General features: G+C 40.9%; 1 protein-coding gene across 1 annotated transcript in view; it reads left to right on the top strand.

Annotated features, from left to right (window-relative positions):
• The window catches only part of LOC121273208 (sodium channel protein type 8 subunit alpha-like), a 228,576-nt gene that overhangs the window by 36,779 nt on the left and 170,189 nt on the right, over positions 1–21,608 (top strand). The window contains exons 3-5 of the mRNA XM_041180199.1: positions 369–487; positions 12,761–12,850; positions 14,539–14,667. Coding sequence (XP_041036133.1) covers positions 369–487; positions 12,761–12,850; positions 14,539–14,667 — 338 coding nt within the window. The remainder of the gene's footprint in view (positions 1–368; positions 488–12,760; positions 12,851–14,538; positions 14,668–21,608) is intronic.

Below are 21,608 nucleotides of genomic sequence, written 5' to 3' on the forward strand. Positions count from 1 at the left end.
CAGGAGTCTGTGATTCTGTCAACCTTTTTCTGTACAGAACTAAAGGCCATCTTTGTTCATATCCGAAATCCCAGCTCCTGTGCATTAAGCCTTGTGAACTTAGTAGTAACTTGTTAAGTGATTCTCAATGCAAGTTTGACATTTTCCCTTGTCACATTCACCCAAGTGCTTCTTACTTCTCTTTGAAAATGTTTATTTGATGCAGTGCATTGAAAGTATCACAAAACTAGCCACTAGGAATGTTTTCTTCAACTTTCCCCAAGTTGTCGTTGAAGTAACATTTACCGACTTACCTACTGCATGAAAATGTGTTGAACATTTTGTGTTTGCAATCTATGTAACCATTTTTCCTCTTTTTCTCCTCACAGACCTTTATAGTACTAAACAGAGGAAAAGCTATCTTCCGATTTAGTGCCACACCTGCCATGTACATTTTAGGCCCTTTGAATCCACTGAGGAGATACGCTATTAAAATTTTGATACATTCATATCCTTTTTAGTGTTTTATATGGTGCCTTTATTTTGTGTTAGCGGATGATAATCAGGCAGTTGTGAACATGCTATGTTGTGCTTTCCATCATCGTACCTTTGTATCAGCAAATTAAATGCAAAGTCAGGTTGCATGCAATTTGTTGCCAAGACCAACCTTGTGCTCATCATACAGTAAGTATTGGTACATCTAATCTCTTCTATCCAAATAAGGTGATTTGCAGGTTTTTTTGGTCATTTCTTATGCAGTACATATAAAAGTTTTCCACTATATTGTGCTACTGTGTTTTAGCATGTTATGTTATGTTTTAGCTATGCATATGAAATATTGATACAGTGACTTTGCAAAATTTGGTGACCAACTTGGGCAAATCTAATTATGTTTCATATTATGACAGAAGGTAGAGAGGACACACTTATGAAATTCCGTGGCACATGCTTTATATTTTGAGAAGCTGACATGATAACTTGAGTTGTTATACCACGAGTGGCATATAAACGATATCATGTGGCTTTTTGCAATGTATTGTTTTTATACTGCACATTGAAAATTAATTTGGTGGAAGGTGATAAAAGTATTTAATGGTGTGCAGTATCACGTTGTGGTTTGGATCCAATGAAGTTCACGACAGTGTGAATGCTAATCAGCATATTGCATTGGTTAGGTTTAGAATGGTTAGAGTTTGAACATTCTCTTAAAAACAAATGTTCAGAAGAAAAATAGTTTCAGTAATTGGAACAAGATATTGGGGTTGAGTTGCTCTGGTCACTATGTGAAGCAGTATTGTAAATATATTCAGAAAGAACGTATTTATGATTTTTCTACACATAGCAACCCAAGGAATTCTTCATCTCCAAGATGGTACCTCCATTAAATGTGAAAAACGTTATGTATGATATGAACAATAGAACATTATAATAATGAACTATCTTCTTAACATCCCTTTATAATATAGACCATAATGACTGTCTGGAATGCTGCAGCATAGTCACAAGGGTCAAATGATCTAAATAATTGTATGCAGTATCTTGCATTTTTCAACACACATTGTCCCCATCTTTTACGTTTTCATTGCAGTTTTCCATATTTTTTCCAATTGTTGACCTCTTTGTTTTGCTCCTGCGCCTTCAAATAAGGCTCTTTAAATATTTCAAAATGCAAACAGGGACAAACCAACTTAAAGATGTAACTACACATAGAACTGAGTTGCCTGGGCTTTGATGGTCAGATTGTGTGGTCCCAAGGAGCCTCATGTTTGGACATCACTGCTGTACTGTATAAGTTTTGTGTTGCAGCTACAAATGAGTGTACTGCAGTCACAAACTCTTCACTCCTTTCTTCCTCTGTTGAAACAAACTAATTTCTGAAACTTCTTATGGCTGCCTTGTAAAATGTTTCACTCTCCCAGTCTATCACTTCATTATATGAAGGTGTGAAAAGTGCAGGAAAAAGCATTCCCTTTCAAATGTATAGCAGAGGAGTGAGTGCGCGGGCAGAATTGCATCTCACATGCTGTGTGGCACTCCCACTTAGTTCAATTTGGGGAAAGGAAGAGTACACATGCAAGCCTCTAGTGTGATCAAATCAACAACAAATTTATTTGTCCTTCTGAATGAATTAAAACACGTAAAAAAAGCTGCAGAGGATTTGCATGGGCATAATTAGGGTTTTGTTTGGAGCAGGGGAGGCTGAGGGGAGATTTAATTGAGGCTTAGATAGAGGGGATAGGAAGTATTTATTTTTCTTAGCATAGGGGTCAATAATCAGGGGCATAAATTTAAAGTAATTGGAGAAGAATTAGAAGAAGTTGAAGATTACTTTTTTTCACCCAGCAAGTGATGGGGATCTGGGACTCACTGCCTGAAAGGGTGGTAGAAGCAGAATCCCTCATCACATTTTAAAAAGTACTTGGATATGCATTTTAAGAGCCACAACCTACAAGGCTATGGACCAAGAGGTAGAAAGTGGAATTAGGCTGGAAAGCTCTTTTTTTTTTTGAACGAGACAGACACAGTGGGCTGAATGGCCTCTTTCTGTGCCATAAATTTCTGTGATTCTCTGATTCTAATGTTCAAGGAACACTTCTGAATTTATTTAAAAGCTTTGAGAGCATCTGGTACATTTAGAAACATGCTTTGCTTAATATTAAGACTATTGGAAGAGGGGAGAGATAATTTCCTCTGTGCCCTCAAATACAAACTTAAGTGCCTTCATTATAAATAGGTTGACCATTCTGTTACCCATAATAGATAGGTGAGACCTTTACTCATAGTTGGTACCTAGCAGTTTTCCTTTCATTCAACTGGAACCTGGCTGATACAGAAAAAAATTATACTTTGGGTTTAGAAGAGCGTATAATGTGTGCATTATATTTCAATTTGCAAACATCAGTCATCTGTCTGAGAACACAACATTGTGCATTAGTTGTTCCAAGAGTCAAACACGTTAGCAATGGTCAGAAACTTGGTTCCAGTGTTGTCTGTGTTAGCCTCTAGATCTTGCTATACTAGATTTTCAACTTAAGTAAACATTTAATGTATTTTTCACACAACTTTATTTGCCAAAATGAATGGTATATTTTTGTTAAATATTTTCATATTTCAATTTTGATGTACTGAACTATTTTTCTCACCAAAATTTGTTTTGAAAGGAATATTCATTGTGTTAACATTCAAAATCAGCAAGCTTTTTTTGGAAGAATGGGAATGTACAGGATCAAAAAATACTGAAGTCCACCTGGACAGTCTCAATGTTTTAAAAAACGTACTTCTTTATCTTTTACACCAATTTTAACTGCAATCCCTGCCATGTATCTATCCAGTTCCCCCTTGAATTGTTGATGCTATTTGCCTTTACTGCTTAAATAGGCAGTGGAGACAAGTGGAATCCCATACTGCCTCCAATTTTCTAACTTAATTGGCTTGGTAGATTTGTCTGATAGCTCTTTTCCATTTGAAATGACTATGGAGACCTGAGCCAAAGAATCATTCAGCTCATAGGAATCTCTATACTATGCTGCTACACTCGTCCAATGTTCACTTTGTCTTACCCTTGCATGTTTGGAATCCACTCATAGGCACTTTGACTTGAAAAGAAAATGTTGCATTTTATTGTACTTGATTCAAGTACAAAGATTGTTACGTTCAGTAGGGCAGGGCACACATATATATGGTACACGTTTGTCTTGGATTTGATGCTTAGATAGTGCTTGGGCCAATGACAATTCTTTCAACATACAGAATACTCCTGCAGTAAAGTAATCCATTCTTTGATCTCCTTGTACTCGACATATCTTTAGCCTTAACACTTAGAATCAGTCAACTCTCCGTCACTTGATCCCATCAAGGCAGTATTAATCAAATGGTTGTTCGCTTTCCCAGATAGCACATGAATTTGTGTTTTCTGAGGGAGTAGTGACAACTGTTTATCTGGACGTTCTGCAAGTAGTAACAAGTAGTCAATACATTTGAGTGCCAAATAATTGCCCTTCTCCCAAATTGGCTACTTTTTCAATATTGTTGAAAAAACTGTATAGCTCACAAACCCCTGTCATGGGATATGAACCTCTTTCAAATTGTCCAACTTCAACATTACTGGGGCCAAGGTAGACAGACCAGAATAAAAATTAACTTATCATTCTAAAAGTAAAGTTGATTGGGTTTTTGCACAAACCAAGCAAGACCAAATCAATTGTTGACAGTCAAAGAATGTCTTAGGATCATTGTATTTTTCAACCAGTGTTTTGTTCTCTTAAGGGCCTGCAGACTAACCTAGGATCCGATATTCTTGTGTTCATTCACCTTAGTGAAAAGCAGATGTGAGCAAAGAAGGGTGGAATATTAGAGGAGGATAACAGGGGATGGGCATTTTCCTGGTTCTTTCCCAGGATCAACAGGGCACACCGAATATTTGAAATTCAAATGGATTAGCCCCCATGTTTGTAGAGGAATTTTCCTGATTTTCCCATCCATTTAAATTCATGGAAGGAAATAGAGAGGGTTTCTTTGTACACAAGGGTTCTGACTTGCCCTGTTTTCTCACACTCACATCTAGCCGATCCTGGGCACAAACCCAGGAAATTCTCCCCCGATGTGCCCTTGTTTATTATTGGCCCCATCCCTTAAACAAAGGAGTTAAAAAACAAAAGATCAATTTAACCTTTTTAAGGGCTTGTAAAAGGCCATTCAGTGATGAACTTCAGCATTGTGTTGCAAAGTTGTATTGGCCAGTCAGTATATTACTTCAGGTCAATGCAGACTTGGTGCGTTTCATGTAGGGATGATTTGAGGGTGCCATCTTAAACATGAGACAAGTGAATAGGTTAGAGGGGCTTTGCGCTGAAGGGCAGTGACAGTTTACTACAATGAAAGAGTAGGCAGTGGTGGTTCTTCAGCATAGGAGGTACACAGCTTTCTGACAGTGTTACCCCTAGGCAGTAGTTTACCACACCAAAGCCTGGTGCTTGGGCCTTGAGGAACTAGAACATAAGGAGGCCTGGGGTCACTATGGATACTATTATATAGGCTGCAAAGGCCTACAGGGATAGTCCTTCAACTGGACCATGAAGGTTCATGCTGCCTTCAACTTTTGTGTCAGGGGGACCTTTGACACCCTTACAATGAGCATTTCCAGAAACAAAAACACTATTTTCATGTACTCCTTAAGGAGGCACCTGAGGTTCACTATGCATTCAGCCACATAAACTTCAACAAGATCCAGCAATAGATGCACATGTGTCCCAAAGCCCAACTCTTCCAGTCTGCAATTAAGCACAATCACTTCCTTTTAATTCCTTGTTTCAGCTACAGTTCATCCTACATGAAGAACTTTGCAATGTTTCTAAAAGATGTGATAAGATGCTATATAAGTGCTCATTTTTTTTCTTTTCCCACATATTTACAATCACAGAACCCCCCCCCCCAACCTTGTGCACTTCATTTGTTTGGATTTTCAATGACTGCTCTATTGCTCTATTTTCTTCCCAATTAAATAATGACTGATTGCAAGATATATAGTAAAAGTGAAATCATTTAAAATTTTCAGTGTTGTAGGATGTGTGCTTTGAATACATTTTGCTGCCACTAGTGCATTGTAAACTTCTTTGTGTTACTCTAGGTGTGTGCAACTGTTAGATCTTTCCCTATTTAAACAAGCAGCACTGGTGCATGCCAACTAGTGAGCTGCAAAGGGCTACAGAATTTAAACACCTATCTCTATGCCTAGCCATGAAAGACCGACATCATTGCAACAGGTGTAGTCACTGTGGGCTGTGCTTCCAGAAGTGGCACCTATTGTAATTTGTACAGAGCTGTATGATGATACAGGATTGCCACTGGCATGAGTGCCAACTTGGCTTACTGACCTAGTCGTGGGCATTTAAGAGGTTCCAGGATCTATCCATCACAGTTGTTTGACACCATTCTTTGGGTGAGATGAAGCTGACCTCCTTTAGAGTTTTGACGCAAAGTAACCATAGCAGCAATGCCAACATACATAAGAGATGCCCTTACTGATCCTATTGCTGATACAAGTGTTGTCTCCACTGCAGATGCCACAAATGTTGCCACATGATTTCTGGCCAAGTGCCATGCTCCATGACATAATTCATGGAGACTCCATCCTACCTAAACTACCTTTCATGTGCAGGAAGGTAGGTGACCCATCAGTATGAGGCTAGTGCTGTATCATTATCCATTTTGAGTCAAGCCCTGAAAGTTTTGTTGCCTCCTGACTCAGGGAACATGCAACATGTTGAGTCTGTATCCCATACTGGATGGTCTCTTATCAACCATCATTGCTAACTCTTCCCCAGGCTGTGCTTGCCCAGGGTCCTCAATACACACTTATTCCATAGTGTGTACATCTTTGCTGGTGTCTATCCAAGATGGGATGGCCATAGTTAGTGGGCAAGTATGTGATGTAGCCAACAGTCCACTGAGTCACCTTTGCTCTGTAAAGCGACCAACTGATACCTGATGAGTACATAATGCAGACCTATGCATTTGCGTACTACTTTGTCTTGTGTGCCCACTTATACAGGTGCACAATCGTGATGTTTTGGCACCTGAAAGAACATACAAATCAAATTGAAAACCATGAGCTTGATTTTCAATCGGGGTCAGAAACTCAATGCCCAGATAATTCCTGTGTCCTGACCCCACGCCACATCTGTGTTGCCATTTTAGAATGTACATACCCTAGTTGGGCCGTTGGCGAGCTCGCTGCTGAATTAGTGGCACTGAGCATAACCAGGAGGCAGGACCAGCCTGCAGAGTGTGAGCAGCAAAGGCAGACAGTAGCCATGATGGGGCCTGCCGCTGCCTTGCTGAAAAGAGGACCAGCACTTCAGAGGGCCAGCAGCCTCAACAAGCACAAAAGTGGTCAAATGGCCAAATGAAAAGTAAAGCACACAATCTGGTGCAAGGTCCCCTAGATCCTATTTTACCTTAAAAGAAATCTTTAACTTCTACCCGCTTTCAACATGACAGCTGTGCGCTAACATGCACCGCACTGTTCGGGTTTGGCAATGTCCACTTTGAAAATTCCCTTATCACCCCCCCGACCCTATTCTCCTACCCCTCCCTCTTTGAAAATAACACCATGTTCCGGAGGTGACGGGATCCATTGCCTCTCCCCGAGAACTTGATTTTCAAATAGAGCCCACCCCCTTTCCCAACCCCACAGGCAATTGATAATCCAGCCCTATATATAAGATTGAGATTCACCAGTCATTTTGTGTTAACCTCCAATGGGCACATAATGTGTTCCAAATCCTCATTCTAGCATAACATGGTGTGAGTTCCTGAGTTAAAAACAAAAAAACTGCGAATGCTGGAAATCCAAAACAAAAACAGAATTACCTGGAAAAACTCAGCAGGTCTGGCAGCATCGACGGAGAAGAAAAGAGTTGACGTTTCGAGTCCTCCTGACCCTTCAACAGAAGGGTCAACTCTTTTCTTCTCCGCTGATGCTGCCAGACCTGCTGAGTTTTTCCAGGTAATTCTGTTTTTGTTTTGAGTTCCTGAGTGCGTGGGCCACCACTGGTTCCTTGCTGTGTGCTCCTATGATGTACCAGTTTGGCATTTAAATGTGGAGACTTAGGCACTGGTGTTTTAGCCATTGCTATCTACACTGTCCAAGGGTCGGAGATCAAGGTGCATTGTGTCCTTTTTACTCCCAAAATGCCAATTTAGCAGTGGGACAGCATGCATCTAATCCTCTTGGAAGTTGGTCCCACTGCCAAATTTGGGAGGCCCTTAGATTAGGGGTTGGGTAAATTAAGGGCCTAACATCTCTTGAAGGACCTCATTGATGAACAGGCCAGCATTGGATCTTCCCACTCATAAGTCTTCAGCCACCTCTTTTTTTCCCCCCCCTCCCCCACCCCAAAACCCTCCTGAAAGCCACCAACTCCAGTGATTGAAAATAAACAACTTTTGTTTAAAAAGCCCATCTTGTGGAGATAGCGGGACCGAGAGTGTTCTTCCGGCTCCACGGGAGTCACAATGGTACCCTCCCCCCTAGTTTTAGCCCCTTCTGTTCCTCAGCATTCTAGCAAGGTAGGCACAACATTGAAGTCTTTACTCGTTTGAGACGTATGTGGAGGCATGAACAGGCCCGGCAGTTACACTCCAAAGACAGGGCCCAGATTAATTGTCAGGCCTAATGCCCTGCTTGCAACATCTTTGTTAATATTTCTGTGTTTCAGTATAAATTTTTTTTTGACATCCATTTGCATCTGTGCTCCTATATTCATTCCTCATATTTAGACTTTCTTTTAAATCGTGCGTGATTTCCTTAGTTACTGCTGGATCCTGTGATTTGTGGATGAAGCATTGGTCTTGTCTGATAAATTGCTACTTTGGCCTTTGAGGTTGTGCTCCCCAGCAAAGACTGTTCTATCATTGCTCCATTCCCATGTTTATTTGCACTTGTAAGGCTTTGTTGTTAAGAGCTTTTTTCTACTGGCATTCCGTCGGTTACTGCAATGAGTGCACACCCCTCAGCTGAAGTAGCAAAATGTTTGATAATTATACTGGTTAAGTAGCCTGTTAGTTGCTGAAGAAACATGGCGGCTTATTTTTCATTGCTGCTCCTAAAGTTGCAATCTCACGAATTGCACGTTTGAAAGTCAGATACTTCTGCGATTTTATTAGCAATTTATTAATAACTTATTTTTAAAAAAATGGTTTCTTTCCTTTTTTAGTGAAAACGTACATCGAGCCCCTGTGTCATGGTTGTTAAATATGTTGAACTGATTTGTTCTAGCCTAACTGACAGTAGTTATCAAGAAATAACCTTTGCTGTTCTGGATAGAGCTATTTATGCAGCTACTTCATTCAGCTGTGTTTTATTCATTCTCCCCACACTGCACAATTGTTCCAGCCGCTCAGCCCTTTAACTTTTCCTCTGATGGCCTGGATACCGCAGTATGCATTAACTGTTCACCACAGATTGCAACATCATCTTCATAGAAGGACAATTCAGAAAAGGCTGGCCAGCAGTCACCACAACCGTTCTGCAAATTTGCGCAAAGATCACAGACTGTTTCTCACTCATGTTTGCATCTGCCTTTTTTTTATTGTTCTGATTACTGAGCTATTTTTACATCAACAAGGCTGTGTATTCAATATAGTGAAAAGAGGGTCAACCAAGCAAAGCAGAAGGCTGGGTCAATCTGAGGTACTGAATTCTTATCAGCCACCACCAATGTTGTGTCATTTTATTCATGACCAGATATGCCTTCTGGGTTGGCACAGGTCTCCCTGTCAATTCAAGACAAAATGAATTCCCCTTTGCTGTTAGACTGCTGATACTGTATTTTACTGTATTGAGCAGCTTATCTAATAGCCAGCAAGACTCCCCAACAGAGGGAGCAAGAGAACATGATTTATTCACAAATACGGGTCTCCAAGTGAAAGTGTAATACTGATGCTGGAGCTCACAAGCTGCCCTGAATTGAAGCGATTGACTAAGGTATACCCGGAACCCCTAAAATTCTGGGGCAATTTCAGATAAAATTCTGTCCTAATTACATTCTATGGGAGGTCTATCTAGAGTCTGTGGCACATCACAAACTGGTTTTAAGTACAACTTAGCAACAGGAATATTTAGATTTTTAAAAATGTACAAGTTCAGATTGAAGCAGGTGAGTTTATGGCACTTAATAATGTGGATAGCAAAATGGATAGCACTGATTCTGAGGGCTGGAGCAGAAAGGGGAACTGAGAGCTGAAACAATCAGCCAATTTACCTGCAGCCAACCAGCCATGCCAGCTCGCACCAATTAGCCAAGGAGGCTTGCAACCCGCCGCTCGCAACCAATCAGCCAAGCTGGCTGACAGCTCACAGCTCGCAACCAATTAGCCAAGCCAGACTGCAGCTCGCAACCAATCAGCAGCCAGCAAGCAAGCAAGCAAACAGGTCAGCTAAGTCACCTGTAGCCAGAAGACCATCCATTTGCAGCCACTAACAGCCGCTCAGTTTCCAGCAGCCATTAGCAAAATGGAGGACTGAGGCTCCCTGGTTACTGGGCACAGCAACAGAGGAGAAGCAAATTACTGATATGCAATAAAGTCACTTTTTTAACATTATCTTGCAGATTGCACAGTTCTCAGTTAATGCAAATATGTTTTGTAGCACCAGGCACTAGATGCTGTAAATTGAATCCTCTCAATGTCTTTAATATAATCAAGTTTAATTAGAAAAATCTGATTTGCATTAAGCTTTGTGAACTGATAGCTATGCTTCCTTCTATCACTGCAGCTATGAGTTCAGTGTATGACAACTACGCATCGACAGAAAGACCAAGCACTTGCTACTGCCTGAAATGTTAGAAGCAAAAAGACAAGCCACAAATGCTGGAAATGCACATTGGGTCCATCGGCATCTGAAAGAGAAAGGTTAACCTTTTGGTTGTAACTCTTCGCCAGAACAGGTTTTTTTCTTTTGTGAATTTTGTACTCATTAAGGGGCGGGGAATGTTTTTGCTGGCCAATGGAACATTTTCTATTTTGGGCATCTCATATTAGCATCAAGCTCTCCCTAGCCAGGTAGAAGCACAGGTTAAATGTAAAGCCAAGCTTTCAACGCGATCTGCTTGACCAGCATATTGCAGCTCCTACTTCGGAATAGCACCTCCAATTGCAGTGGTGTGACATTTCCTATCTCTCATACCCAGCCATCAAGTCGCCTCTTTGAGTGAGACTGACCACTAATGGTGCCATAGGAGCAGATTTGTGCTGTGGACTTGCACACGTGAGGAACTAGGCTGTGACTAACCAAACTTATTTCAACTGGAATCTTTACAGCCAAGAGGAGAGTTTTATCCCATCAGTTTGGGTCAAATAACTTATTCCTAGGAAATAATTTGAATTCAAGTTCCCCATTGAAAGGGAATGGAGCATTTTTCTTTTGGATTCCAAGTGTTTGCATCACGAAGTTCCATGTCAGGTGTAGCGCAGTTCGATGCAGAGTATAGCTCCTTCTACTTTGCTTCGACAATGTACCTCAGCTTCAACCTGAACCTCAGATGAGCGCAAAGTGTGGCACATTTTCACTGACTACACCAAGCCATTCTTCCAGTGAGATTGCTAATGTAGTGCAGGGTTAGGAGCAGCTTTGCCCTTTCCATGTGGAACTGGATGGAGATGGCCCCAACTCATTTCACACAGGATCATTGCAGCCAGCAGACAGAGGAGACTTTCACACCATTGGGATGGGCTACGTAGCAAGAAAAATTGCTTGCTGATAAATGGTTAACCTAGTAGCTTAGATTGTGGGCTCTTGGAGCAAAACCATCCAGTGTACATGCTGAGCAATTATCTGCATCTACATATCAACCACTGAAAATTGGGGAAGCAGGAACTGAGCCAGCAACAGCATTTATAAAACAAAATTGTCATTCAGCATACAGCCTGACATGTATTGATTCAATTATTCATATAACTAAAGAAGTAATACGGTGTGGATTTGCACCCACTTCTGATGATGGGTTACATTAGGTTAGATTTTATTTTTCATTCAGAAGCTGATTGGCCTGCTGTGAACTTCCAGCATTTTATGTTTTAATCTGTGCCTGAGTGTTCCTTTTTTTCATATGGTGGAACAGGCAGGAGTTGATTTGAATGGATAACAGAAATCAAGTTTCATTGAGGGCCATTATAAACCAGATAGTCATCTCGGCATTAGTCATCCAAATGATGCACATCCTCTGCCACTTGCAGTACAGTCACATGTTCTGTTCTCATATTAAGTTGCCATTACTCCTCTCACCAGCCCACACTGTTTGTGTGAAAGCTGTGATTACAGCGCTCTGCTGGCAATTACCATTGCGCCTTGCATTTTTATGTTGCCTCATCCATTTTGTTAAGTGGTCATACTTGTTTCTGTGTGCTGTCCATTCTCAGAATGCCAGGCACATGGAATTTTCCTTGGGACTCCAGAAAAGTAAGGACGTAGATGATGTGAATAGTGGAGATCCTGTAAGAAGGCTGGAGGTCTTGAGTTCTCACCTTATGCCAAAGGGCAGGATAGAACAGTGATTGGGATGGGGGTCAGGTTTGAATTCTTACGTTTCCTTTGCTGATGGAAATTAGTTGAAAACTAGAATAACTAATTCTGTCGCATCATCAAACACAGAAGTGAGTGGAAAAATTGTTGGTCTATTTTTAAATGAATAGACTTTGCTGTTTGTGTGCCATTTTTTTTGCAGCTTTCCAAACAGCCCACTCAAAAACAGAACTCTGTGACCCAAAACCAGCCAATAACCCCATGGATGCCAATAGGAAACAGTGAGCTCCATGTTAGTCATTTGAATGCTGCACATTCTTTGCCATTAACCATGAAGCCATGGTAATGCCATCTTACCCCAGGCCAATATACCCATCAATTTTATTGAGTCCCACTGACCTAAGGTGTGCGTACTTTTAACCTGTTCATTGAATTACTTGCAGGAGCCCTGACACTGGGGGCATTAAATTGACAATACTAATTTTTAGCCAATTGGCACCGCAGACTTAAGCAGAGTGTCAGGGGTTGGCCTTCTGGACATCTTAAAGGATCTCTGTGCAAGTTAAGGCTAAGCTTCATACCATCCAGTTAGCAGTATGTTCCATGGGTTATTCAGCCCTACTGATGGAAATATAGAACCTAGCTAGAAATCAGAGAAGGTGCGACATCATGAAAATGAAAATGCAATGTATTTACAAATATTGTGCTAATAATTATTAAGCAATCAGAATAATTATGATTTCCTTAACTCCAATCTACAGTGTTCAGCATGATTATTATGGCCACTATTTTGACCAACTGTGTATTCATGACTTTTAGTAAACCCCCAGACTGGTCTAAGCAGGTGGAGTAAGTATCTCTTTTTTTTATTTCCTCTCAATGAATGTTTCCTTTTTGTTCAATCTGACTTATCAAAATATGCTGTGCATGCCGATGAACACTTGACATCTTACATAGCATTGCGAAGATACAGGGGAAGATTATGGATCCTCCCAATTTATTCCATGAGTGAGGAAGGGTTTATCAAAGTGGTGAAGTGTGCTGTGGAGCTGCACCTCACAAGTGGAATAAAATGGATGCTCCAAAATTTCTGCCTTGTATCTTCAGTTTATACAACAGATGTGGAAATAATATGTCATTTAAAAAAAATAATGATTCTAATGGGGATTGTTAGAAGTGCAGAGGGTCAGTTTAATAAATACCTTCCATGTCATGCATACTGGCTGACCTCGTTTTAGACTCTCCATCTTGAAAATCTTAAATCAAGGATTGAGTTGGATTCTTGGACCACTTCAGCACAAAATGCTGTTGCTTCCATGACCTATGTTAGAGAATTGGGGTGGATGTTGGGCTCCAGGTGAAGGCAGAAAATACAATATCTGTCATGAGCTCTTGCCCCATCAGATCAATTCATAAAGCAACCACTGCATATTAAATTTTGGAGGAGGGTCAAGTAGTTCTAACTGCCACAGGATGAATATTGCGAACACTGAAGTTCGATTGCTTTCTTGCTTACATTTCCTGTTGTTGTATAAAAAAATTGCATGCTTTTCCTCTGGCACTGTTTGGTGTTCATCTTCAGAATGTCAACACAGCTTATCTGATGACATGACAGCTGAGAGTACCAGCCAGTGCTGAACTGAACCATGCAGATCAGACAAGTATCAGATTCAATCTCTACCTTGTGCTGAGTTAGCTGACCTCAGCCAGATTGACACGGGAGGGGTTAAAAAAATATCAACCAGTGTCTATGATCCTGAACATTATTCAGTGATCTCTGCTGGAGTGTGTGTGCGTGTGTTTGTGTATGAGATGGCCCACTAATGGTAAAATGGTTTGAAGATACATCTCAAGTTCATACGTGAAGACTGGCCATTTGCACTGGAGGGCGATAAGAGAGCCTCTGGGAGCTACCATAGAACATGCAGGGAGAAAATAAAGAACAATATAGAGATACATGTGGTTTAACCTTCTTAGGATGCCACAGTTCCTGGCAAGAGCAGGACAGGGAATGATTACTGCCAATAAAGATCATGATTCATGATTTCCAGTGACACATTGAAGACTTTCAACCTGTTTTAATCCTGTAATCATTTGGAAATGGAATTAACTTCTACAACACATTCAGTGAACCTCTTCAAGCCCTTGGCCTTAGCCATGATTTGATTCTAATCTGCTAAAAGTCTCCAGAAGTTAAGAACAGTGCTTTAGAAGGTGCCCATTGCATAGTTGCATGTGTATTTTTCATTTTACTTTTTCAAATGGATTTCAGAATGTTCCTATAATAGTACCTAAAACAGCAAAAACACTGTTGTTGACTGTTATTGCTGATATTCTCACAATGTTGCTGTCATTACAAAGCAATAGGAAGATGCACTTTGTGGCCAGTCTCAAAGTTGAAAGAAAAACATATTTCTTGATTGCTTCTTGTGGTTAAAAAGAAACCTCCCCCATCAATTTGCTGATGCTACCTGCCTCTGCTATGTCACATTCACCACCCTTTGTGAATAAATATGGTTTTGTTTCTTTATCCACAGGTACACATTTACCGGCATTTATACATTTGAATCTCTTGTAAAAATGATTGCAAGAGGATTCTGCATAGATAGCTTTACGTTTCTACGAGATCCATGGAATTGGTTGGATTTCAGTGTAATAATGATGGCGTAAGTAATTTCTAATCTCTAGATTGTGTTGTTTGTGATTCAGAAAATATTTATAATTTAATGATTCAGATGCACAGGTAAAATGCAATTTTTAATCTGTATGAAACTGTCATTTTAATTTAACAGTCGATGAAGATATTTATTTATTCAAAGTTTTAATATACTGATTGCTTTCAGTAATATTACAAAACCTCCAAATGTTTTGGTTCGCATAATTTGCAGTGAAAAAGTTTGCGATGCCTCCAGTTTAAGGGTTGCAGCTGATGATGAGTTGTCCTGTACAAAGCTGAGATGGCAGTTACAGTCCCTGCAACATTTTGAAGCTGACTTACACGAGTACTGACAAATAGCTCTATGTCATATGGATCTAATTTTACTCGACAGGATTTCTGTTGAACTAAATTGGACTTGGAAGCCTAGAGATGGTCATGAAGATGTAAAGGTTACATATTTAATATAAATGATTAAAGGTGTTTAGCAACCTGGCCTGTTTAACCTACACAGTTGTGGTGATGCTGGCATTGATGCCGGTACTTGTCAGTCCATGAGTATTGTGGTCTTGCAGATCTCGTGTATTATTCAGTGTTCACAGGTGGCGTACAACATTATTTATTGCTCTTTATCTATTGGTGACCCTGTTCCTTTTTGTTGCATTTATCTGACATTGACTCAGCAAATTCATCTGCCTGAATCCCCAATAATTCAGATTGCTAAACACCTTTTGAACAGAAAATGAATTGTTGGCACATCTTGTTCAAACATCTGACATTGCACAGATAATTGTGTGGGCAGTGTTTAAGTAAAGAGAATCGTTAACCCTTTGAGTGCTGATCTGGAATATTGCACCATGCAGCACCTTTAGTGTGTCCTTGTCCACAAGGATGATATCTGTTTCACAAAGAGGAACAAAAATAATTTGGAACATTAACAGTTCTTATGGAATAGGTAACACAAGTATAGGTAGTACAACTTCTATTTTGTGCCAGTGCCAAGTTGCTGCATCATCTTGCAAGTACCTGGTTTGTTTAGTTCAAGGAATATCCAGTGGTTGACCCCTGACTGATTTGTCACCCTCTCACTATCTGCTATCAGAGAAGGCACCTAGCTGAAGAACAGAAGGATACATCACTGAAGAATCTTATCAATAGTTGTGAACACCAGGCGAGCACCACATAGCAGGCTTACAGAAGTAGAAACTTGCAATTACAGACAATGATGTGCAAGAACAGCACCCCTGAAGGAAAAAAGGTAATAACATTTGGCTGGAGTTACACATGGCCAAGATGGTTTCATCTCCAAGGATCAACGCTTCTTTTGGGAGTCACTAGACATGTTGATTGTCAAGAATATTTTGGAGTCTCAACTCCTTTCTTTTCCAAAAGAGAACATTAATATGGCACTTAAAAGGAACAAATTCAACATCAAATGGAAGAGTAAGGTATCTTGACTTGGTACATTACGAGACACTGACAGCATACTATGTGACAGCAGCAGATTGGCTTCCAGGAATGATTTGACATTGTAGCCCTGATTTCAACTCCTGGGCCTCATTTTGCATGGGTCTTGTGAGTCTCCTGCCTGAACCCAGCAGAAAGCACTAATGGGCCAGTAGGCCGAAGCAGGATTTTGGAAAGCGGGAGACCCACTGAGGATTGGAAGGAACAACGCCTGGCATTCGTGTAAGTGGTTAGAAGAGGTTGCTCAGGAGGACATTGCGGTGGGAGGAGGGGAGAATGGAGCAGGATTTGCTTATGGGGAATAGAGGAGTACTTCTGCTTCACTTGGCCGAAAAGGAAACCAAAAAATTCAATCTGGTCCCTGATTGCCTGTTGTGAAAGCCACAATAGCTTCACTGTGGAGGCTTCAGGTTAAAATTGCAGACAGGCTCTGGCTTGGCATTGATTTGACCCAATCATAAATCAATGACACATGATTTTTTGGTGGAATAGCAAATGATTGCTGGAACTTGGCATATAAAATATAACTAACATACTCTTTACTCCACTGACTTTTGAAGGACACATTACCATGGTCCTTAGTTGTTGACCACTGAGGAAGCAGTGAAAGAATAAAAGAAACGATTTCTTCTAAATGCTATTTGTAATAAGAACAATGCGGTCATGTATTCGCAACTTAAACTTGGACAGTGCCTGCGAGGTAGGCCGAGATGAGACTCCTTGAAGGTGGACCTCAGGAAATGTAGCCTGTCTGCCACAGACTGGGAGAAAAATGCACAAGAAAGAACTACCTGGGAAGCGATCTCAAGTTATGGCATTGTTTTCCTTTGAACAGCAAAGAACACAGGCAGCTAAGGACAAAAGGCAATCTAGAAAAACTGGGCAGTCCCAACAAAATCAGACAATTCATCCTTGCCCATGCTGTGGAAAGCCATGCAGGCCAGGAATCGGGCTCCACAGTCACTTGAGAACGCACAACAGATGACTCTACACACGCAAGAAGCGACCATCTTAAATAACAAAGGGAAACTGGTGACGAGTAAGAATATGCTTCTGCTTTTACACACACATTTTTATGATTTAATTGCAAATAACAGAGGAAATTTTCCCTCCCCGCCATTATAATAAAACGAGGTATATTTATATTAGCATACGAGGAATTGGGCAGAATGAATTATTGCTGGCAGTACATTCAGAATTCATTAAGCTCTTATGAAGCAAGATTCCATCAGAATGCAGCAGAGGGATGGATTGTCCATACCTGATTAAGGATATGGGAGTCTTGCCCAAACAGTTGGTTTGTAACATTAGATCCCAGGAGGCAGTTTTATTACTTGCGGAATAAGCTACATCGTAACTACTTCCAACTCTCCATATTTTGAAACCAAGTGCAGGACAAAGCATGAAGTAAGCTTGACATGTGGTTCTCGTTGAGACCGGAAGAGGCATTTTGCTCTAAAGTTCAACATTTTCAATTCAGCTAGTGAATTTTGTCAAGCCACATTAATTGAACAATGAAATATTAACTGATTTCTTGGGGCCGCTGAAGAGTAACTGCCAAAAAGGGAGATGGAATATAGGCCTTTAAAACAATGAAACCTATTCAAGATGTCCAATTAGCATGAAAAGAAGTTTGTATTCCTGGAGCACTTATAAGAAATGCTAGACGTAAATCAAGGGACAAGGCATTCATTTCATTTACTTATTCATTTTCTAGCTTAGTGATGGATGCGAATGCAACTGAATATTTAAAGAGGAGGTAGATAGATTTTTGAAATATCAGGGAGTTGAGGGCTATGAGGAGCTGGCACGGAAGAGGAGTTGAGGCCTGGGGCAGATCAGTCATGACTTTATTGAATGGCACGGATGGCTTGAGGGGCCGAATGGCCTACTCCTCCTATTTCTTATGTTCCCTTCACCAGGTTTGCTCGTGTGACTGCATGTGCTTTCAACCACCAGCCTGAATTGTTTTTTCCTTTATTCTTTAATGGGATATGGGCATCACTGGTAAGCATTTGTTGCCCATCCCTGATTGTCTTTGAACTGAGTTAACCACATCGCTGTGGGTCTGGAGTCACATTCAGGCAAGACCAGGTAAGGACAGGAGATTGGTTGGAGTCATACCTAGCACAAAGGAAGTTGATTGTGGTTGTTGGAGGCCAGTCATCTCAGCTCCAGGACATCACTGCAGGAGCTCCTCAGGGTAGTGTCCTAGGCCCGACCATCTTCAGCTGCTTCATCAATGACCTTCTCTCCATCATAAGGTCAGAAGTGGGGATGTTCACTGATGATTGCACAATGTTCAGCAGCATTTATAACTCCTCAGATACTGAAGCAGTCCATGTCCAAATGCAGCAAGACCTGGACAATATCCAGGCTTGGGCTGGCAAGTGGCAAGTAACATTTGCGCCACACAAGTGCCAGGCAATAACCATCTCCAACAAGAGAGAATCTAATCATCACCCCTCGACATTCAGTGGCATTACCATCACTGAGTCCTGCACTATCAACATCCTAGGGGTTACCATTGACTAGAAGCTGAACTGGACTAACCATATAAATACTGTGGCTACAAGAGCAGGTCAAAGGCTAGGAATCCTGTGACGAGTAACTCACCTCCTGAATCCCCAAAGACTGTCCACCATCTACAAGGCACAAGTCAGGAATATGATGGAATACTCCCCACTTGCCTGGATGACTGCAGCTCCCAAAACACTCAAGACGCTTGACACGGTCCAGGACAAAGCAGCCCGCTTGATTGGCACCCCATCCACAAGCATTCACTCCCTCTGCCACTGACACAGGGTGGCAGCAGTGTGTACCATCTACAAGATGCACTGCAGGAACTCACCAAGGCTCCTTTATCAGCACCTTCCAAACCCACAACCACTACCACCTAGAAGGACAAGGGCAGCAGATAGATGGGAACACCACCACCTGCAAGTTCCCCTCCAAGTCACTCACCATCCTGACTTGGAAATATATCACCATTTCTTCACTGTTGCTGGGTCAAAATCCTGGAACTCCCTCCCCAACAGCACTGTGGGTGTATCTACACCACATGGACTGCAGCAGTTCAAGAAGGCAGCTCACCACCACTTTCTCAGGGGTAATTAGGGGTGGGCAAAAAGTGCTGGCCCAGCCAGCAAAGCCCACATCCCATGACTGAATAAAAAAATAAAATTCCCTTCCCTAAGGGACATTAGTGAACCAGATGGGTTTTTACAACAGTTGATGTTAGCTGTCTTGGTCACCACTAGTTTATATTCCTTAATCAAATTTGAATTTCACCAGCTGCTGTGCGATTTGAACCCATGCCCCTAGAAAATTAGCTGGGCCTTTGGATTTCTAGCTCAGTGACATTGCCACTATGCCACCATCTCTGACTGTCTCTATAACAATTACTTTGATGTTAGGTGCGGCTTCATCACCGTCCTCTCAATTGATGCCTGTTTGAGGGATATACATGAAAATGCTTTTTTCTTCTATTATCAGCAGACACTGATCCAACTTGGCAATGAGAAGGTTTTACTGTCCCAGAGTGGTAGTCAGTATACTGGCGATGCCAACGAGGGCATCAAGGTGAAAATTGCTTTCAGTATGCTGAAGCTGGAACAGGAAAAGCATTAAAATAAAAGCAAAATACTGCAGATGCTAGAAGTCTGAAATGAAAAACAGAAAATGCTGGAAAAACTCAGCAGGTCTGACAGCATCTGTGGAGAGAAACAGAGTTAACGTTTTGTGTCCGTATGACTTCTTCAGAGCTGAAGAGAAGTAGAAATGTGATGAGTTTTGTGCTGTTGACAAGGGCCGGGTAGGTGGGAGGAGCAGGTGGAGCAAAATGGAAGGTCAGGAATAGGTTGAACATCATGAACAGCAGGTACACAAAGTTGAATATGTTTCTAAACAATGTGAAGTCGATTCTTCAATCCTGTTCATGGAATTGAAGGTTGATAGCAGGCGATGTTTTGAAGCTGAGAAGTTTCAACACAAAATGCTCAAGGACATTTATTCAAAGCTTTTGGCCGAATAGTACATGAGCTATAGCAGCAAAAAGAAAGTAATATTTGCTGGAAACACCGAGGAATATTAAAGGCATTGACAAAATGTTGTTCAGGAACATCTGAATGATGAGCAAGGAAATCAAAATGTGCGGACAGAGACCCTTTAACTGACCAAGTGACTCCTCTCAGCTGCTTTGGAAGACCGGAACCAGACAAGGCCTAAAATGACGATTCTGGAGTCTGAGGCTGACGCATGAAGAAATGAAATATGGAGGTTCAATATGACCCTTATCCCTCTGACTGCTATTTTTCAACAACATGCCAGTGTTTCAGCCCTTTTTTCCCTTCAAGAAATTTAGCACTAATCATTCAATTCTGGGTTTGGCAAAGAATCTAAGAATTAAAGAAAAGCTTTTTCCTCTGGAAAATTCAGCTACCCATTCCTGCAACCAAACTTGCCTCCAGACAGGAAGAGAATCACAATGTAGACTTGCTTTTATACTTATAAACCAAAGAACTTTTACTGATATATCGCATTCCCATAATATTTGATTACTCTGCATTTTCAGTTATTGACATCAGTACACAAGTTTTGGAAACTGCTGTACAGGGCAGAGGCTTAAGATACCAATGAAATATATAACTTGCCTAAACTTGAGATTTTCTAAATGTAAACATGCAAGGAAGTTCAAAGCAACTTAATTACGATGTGTGCAAAAACCAATTTTTAACTCTAAGTGAATAGGCTTTGACTGAGTTAAAATCCGGCTCAAATATTTAAACCAATTTAAGCTTTCAGACTTGGGTAACTGAATCTGTCATAGGAATAAATAGGACAAAGCATGACCAAGTACATCAATATCACCACCTTCTTCGCTGAACTGGAGGTAGTTAACAGATGTAGTGTAGATGGGAGGGTGATGTTGAATTTGTTGCACAGAACTGCTGAGTTTACAAGCAAGGGCCCAATGAATTTATCCGACTTCCGAGAGGAACTACTCAAACCTGCAACTGAGGACAAAGTGCTTAATTTCATCTACCTTGACTGGAAAGTTCTGCATAATTGGCATATGGCTAAAGTGAAAGCTCGTTATATCCATGGCAACCGGAAGCAGATGATAGTTATCAACATTTATAAGCACGAGGTGGTTGCAGTGACCATTGGGGTCTTCCAGGGGCCGGTTTTGGAGGCTCAGCTTTGATGAATTTCGGGGAGTGAATTGTAAGAATGTGTATGTTTGTGGATAGTACTAAAACATGTGGGGAAGGAAGGTGTTCTGTGGGAGAAAAATTTATAGAGATTGGGGAGTGAAGCTATAAATAAGTGTAATCTGATACAGTGAAATTCAGTGTTAATACACATCTGAGTTAAAAATGGTAAACCTATTTCTGTAATCAAGAGAATATTATTAAAGATGATGAATCCATCAGAAGGAGAAGTTAAGCACTGATATCATTGTCATATTGTGTGCCAGCAATT

The sequence above is a fragment of the Carcharodon carcharias genome, chromosome X (assembly GCF_017639515.1).
Source record: "Carcharodon carcharias isolate sCarCar2 chromosome X, sCarCar2.pri, whole genome shotgun sequence".
Taxonomy (NCBI): Eukaryota; Metazoa; Chordata; class Chondrichthyes; order Lamniformes; family Lamnidae; genus Carcharodon; species Carcharodon carcharias.